The 4,704-nt window shown below is 47.6% G+C and overlaps 1 protein-coding gene across 1 annotated transcript; it reads left to right on the top strand.

Moving 5' to 3' along the window:
- The first annotated feature begins 1,279 nt into the window (after nt 1-1,279).
- Nucleotides 1,280-3,994, top strand: LOC109749186 (indole-2-monooxygenase-like). Its single transcript, XM_073509539.1, has 3 exons — nt 1,280-1,743; nt 1,975-2,427; nt 3,185-3,994. The coding sequence occupies exons 1-3, from the start codon at nt 1,489-1,491 to the stop codon at nt 3,818-3,820; spliced, it is 1,344 nt and encodes a 447-aa protein (XP_073365640.1). The 5' UTR covers nt 1,280-1,488; the 3' UTR covers nt 3,821-3,994.
- The last annotated feature ends 710 nt before the right edge of the window (nt 3,995-4,704 follow it).

Below are 4,704 nucleotides of genomic sequence, written 5' to 3'. Positions count from 1 at the left end.
AGAAGGTTGCGTAGTAGACATCAGAGGCCATCTGGCCCCGGCGCCGAGGTAGGGTTCATGCCTCTAATGGCAGCCCAAACCTCGCTCTCGGAGAAGGGGGCCGTAAGGGCCGCATTCTCCGCGTCGGAAACCAGCTGGAGGCCGGTCCAGCAATCATGAGCCAGAGAAAGGCCGCTCCTAGGAGCAGCGGAGAACAGGGACCTATAGAACCCATCAACATGGGCCCGAATGTCACGGGGGGACTGCAGGAGAGTCGGGCCATCCCAGAGGAGAGGGATGGTGTTGCGTCTACGACGGCCATTCGCTGCACACTATAATTGGTTTATTGATTCTCATAGGATGGCATGAATGCCACATGCGTGATCTTTATACATCTGCATACATATATACTATCTCTGTTTAAATAGCTGTCCAACAATAGGATTGTGTTTAACCATCTTACCCAATTTTCGTCGGTTGGGGCAATTTTTACATTTTTATGTGGATTTGTCTGTGACCTTGGTCTGAACTTGTACTTTGTGGCTACTTTGATTAATAAAATGATTGTGTGCATCATGTGATGCAGAGGCCAGGGTAATCCTCCTTTTCGAAAAAAAATATATACTCTCTCCGTTCCTGTTCAACTGACAATATCTTCATCGCTTCAGTTCGCAATTATCTAGTACATGTTTTTTGTGGTACACTTATTCTAATAGATGCATATTCTGAATTTTTCAGAGCTTTTTTTTAGATGCGCAATTACCTAATCTCTGTACTCATCCACCCACCTTTGTGTGTCCATGCATTTCTTTTCCTTAACTTAAACCCACGTTGATGATTAGTAATATTGTTTTTTATGCAAGATCTGCTTTGCTCTGGTTATCCAATTTCCATTATGTAGCTTTTGACAGGTGACCAACTCCAACACATTTAGCTTCCTGCAGTGCTCAAGGATGTTTACTGCCTCGTGGTTCTTGGCGTGTCGCCGACTCTCTATGATAGATAGTAGGTCTTTGAGCACGATTTGTTTGAAACATTTGTAAGCACATGTTAACTTCTTTGTTTTACTTCGGTGGAGTGGTTACTTTGTCAACTGCCTGTCCACTGATTCTTAAGATGGGCGTATGGACCCTCTGGCAATTGTTTCTTTACATGGCTTGACAATCATTGCAATTGCGAAGAGGATGGGTAAAGAAGATGCCAAGTATATGTGCTATATATATCATGTCTATTGAGCTCTTACACTTGTCAACACCAGACAGAGGCCATGGCGCATCACTTAGTTGTAGTACACCACCTCGTGCATGAGACGCCTCTACAAGCAGTGCTACTTCTATTGCTACTACTGCTACTGCGCTTCGCACAACAAGTAGTAGCAAGAAGCAAGGCAATAGAAAGCGTCTCCCTCCTTCCCCTCCAGGCCTCCCTGTGATAGGCCACTTGCACCTGGGCCGAGATCACGTCTCACTATGCAACCTCGCCAAGAAGCACGGCTCGGACGATGGCCTCATGCTCCTCCGCCGCGGCGCCGTCCCGCACCACGTCGTGTCGTCCCCACGCGCCGCCAGGGCGATCATGCGGACGCACGACCGCATGTTCGCGTCGCGGCCAACATCCATGGTCGCCCACGAGCTCTTATATGGGCCGATAGACGTCGTCTTCGCCCCCTACGGTGAGCACTGGCGGATGGCGAGGAAGCTCGTCGCCACGCATCTGCTCAGCGTTAAGAAGATCCAATCGTACCGCCTCGCCCGTCAGCAAGAGGTCCGCACACTTTTCTCATTACATCATTCCTGGCGGTTCGGCTATGGTTGCCTTTGTTCTACAATTTTACTTAATAATCAAACAGAATGGTTGTGTGTATCAAAATGATCTGGAGGTCAAGGGTTTCATCCTTCTTTTTTGAAAGTTTTTATATTTTTTGCATCATTCCCGATCATTATCACCTTTCTTTCTTGGCATAAGGTTATTGACTGATGTATATATATTGCAAAGGTGAGACTGGTGATGGCCGTGATACGAAAGTCCGCGGCTGCGAGCACGGTGATCGACATGGGTGAGATGATGAACAACTTTGTGAATGACATGGTGTGCCGCGCCTTGTCCGGGAAGTTCATCATGAAAGAAGGCCGGAACAAGATATTCAGAGAGCTGATCGAGGCGAACTCAGCTCTCTTTGCGAGTTTCAACCTGGAAAACTGCTTCCCAAGGTTAGCATGGCTCACCAGATCTAATGTTTGCAACAAGGCCAAGAAGGTGAATAGAAGGTGGGACGATCTGCTCGAAAAGATGATACAAGACCACGAGAAACGAACATTGTTGCCACCACATGACAGACAAGATGGCAAAAAGGAAGAGGAGAGTGACTTCATTGATGTACTTCTATTGGTTCGGCAGCAGAAAGACTATGATGGTATCACCAGAGAGCAAATCAAGGCCTTCCTAATGGTGAGTGTAGTACTGCTTCAGTAACTAGTTAACCACCCCGTTTTTTTTCTAATCTAAGCCGTTTGAGATTTTCCGATGTGTAATGTCAGTTTAGTGCTTGCACTTTTTCCTAAGCAGAAGTTGCACTTTTTAGAATTGATTTGGACATAAAAAGTCTGAAATGACTTAATTTACACCGACCCTTAATAACTATCAAATATGTACAAGAATATGGATAGGTGTGGCTACACCCTGGTGAAACATTTGCTCGAAAAAACAAAATCAAATGGAATCCAATAATTCTGATTCTTTTCGTTGTTAAGGAAATCGTTTACTGATAGTTGCTCAGTTGGTTGGCGAGTAGGGGATTAATAGGCTAATCAACAAGTTAATCGATCATTTAATCAATTAATTGGACAATTTATCAGTTTATTAGCTACTTAGTGACCCTACGAGTTGGGATTAATCAGCATGTTAACTAGTTAATCGGACAAATTCTTGAACATGGATTTTTTGCGACATCAAACATGATAAAATGTTTTAGCTTGTTGCAAAATTTCATCCATAAATAACATTCGAGGACCTCTCAACACAAAATAATCATTTACTAAAAAAGTGCACAATGACTAGTCATGACTTACTACCACTACTAATTTATTTTTTGGGGGAGAAATACTTGTATTACTCAATCACTAAGTTTTTACAATCATCGGCTGCAATCTCCAGAATCTCGGTAGGACCCTATTAATTGTTGATGACAACAAATGCACATATGCAGGACATGTTTGCTGCGGGCACGGACACATCGTCCTTCGCCTTGGAGGTAGCTATGGCTGAGATCATGTGCAACCCTCGGGTCATGACTAAGCTACAAGCCGAGGTGAGAAACAACACACCGAAGGGGCAAGACATGGTCGAGGAAGAGAACTTAGCCAACATGACATATTTGAAGGCCGTGGTGAAGGAAACGCTTAGGCTGCACCCGCCGCTACCTCTCCTCATCCCTCATCTTTCCATGGTAGCGAGCGAAGTCGACGTCGCTGGATACACGGTCCCTTCTGGAGCATGGGTCACGGTGAACTCATGGGCTATCAATAGAGACCCCGAGTGGTGGGAGAAGCCAGAGGAGTTCCTGCCAGAAAGGTTCATGGAGGGTGGTAGCGCCTCGGCGGTGGACTTCAGGGGGAATGACTTTCAGTTTTTGTCGTTCGGAGATGGCAGGAGGATCTGCCCTGGTATTAACTTCGGGCTGGCGACCATCGAGATCATGCTGGCAAACCTTGTGTACTCTCATGACTGGGAGCTATCGCCCGGCATGGGCAAGAAGGGTATTGACATGACCGAAGTGTTCCGCTTGAGCGTCCGACGGAAGGAGAAACTGATGCTTGTTCCCAAGAACCACTTAAGTGTGTGATTGTACGTCTCACATAACTCTTGCTTTTTTGTTTGTTATCATTGAATAATAAATTTATGTTGTTAGCTGAACTAGCAAAGTGGCCCTTGCAATTGCATATGTAAGGGCTATATTCGTGTATTGAATCGCGGAATATGCAAGATTGTGTATCTTTTCATTGATAGAGAAAAGGAGAGAAAGTACAAGAGTATACACCCACGCTACATGCACAGAGAGGCATAGCTCGGTCTGGTTTGAGCAGAAGAAGGGGGATGCTCAGCCCCCAAACACTAACGTTTAGGGAGCCTTGCTTCGGTACCCCCCCCCCCACCCTCCGCCGCTTAACGTATAAGGGCATTTTGGGCATACGGTGCTTAACGTATCCCGCCGTATGCGGCGTGCCCATACAGGTAGAGCCGAGCGCACGGCTCGTGCCGATACGGCCGGCTCGCATGTACCTCCTCCCGTCGCGCGAAAAAAAAGACCCACAACCTAGCGTTGATCACGCGGCTCATTGCAACGTCGCCCCATCCGGCCGATCGCCGCCCTTCCCCGCCGATCGCCGCCTTTCCCCGCCGATCTAGCTGCGATCACGCTGCCAATTCCAACGTCTTCCCGTCCGGCCGAACGCCGCCTTTCCCCACCGATCGCCGACCATTCTCCCTGTCTTGACCCGGGATCTGGCCGCCACGGACGTTGTTGGAGTTGCCGCCGTACGCGATTTGGCCTCCGTGCAGGTCGTCGCGGTGACGTGGCCTACGCGGACGCCGTCGCCGTCCGCAACGGCGTGATTAACCTCTCCGGGAACGTCCTCGCCGTCCGCAGCTAGGCCAGTGTCTAGGTTTGCCATCTAAGCCGTCTAGTTTATGAAAAAAAATTAGCTGCAAATAATTATCTGTAATCAC

This window comes from Aegilops tauschii, chromosome 2 (assembly GCF_002575655.3).
Source record: "Aegilops tauschii subsp. strangulata cultivar AL8/78 chromosome 2, Aet v6.0, whole genome shotgun sequence".
In the NCBI taxonomy this organism is placed as follows: domain Eukaryota; kingdom Viridiplantae; phylum Streptophyta; class Magnoliopsida; order Poales; family Poaceae; genus Aegilops; species Aegilops tauschii.
The sequence above is the reverse complement of the archived record's forward strand: the minus strand, read 5'-3'. Positions and strand labels throughout refer to the sequence as shown.

Bases quoted from the DNA above. Each gene is read 5' to 3' on its own strand.
- LOC109749186 (XM_073509539.1), top strand. From the start codon at position 1,489: ATGCTCCTCCGCCGCGGCGCCGTCCCGCACCACGTCGTGTCGTCCCCA. The intron at 1,744-1,974 runs GTCCGCACACTT...TATATTGCAAAG, and splicing joins GCCTCGCCCGTCAGCAAGAG to GTGAGACTGGTGATGGCCGT. The intron at 2,428-3,184 runs GTGAGTGTAGTA...GCACATATGCAG, and splicing joins AAATCAAGGCCTTCCTAATG to GACATGTTTGCTGCGGGCAC.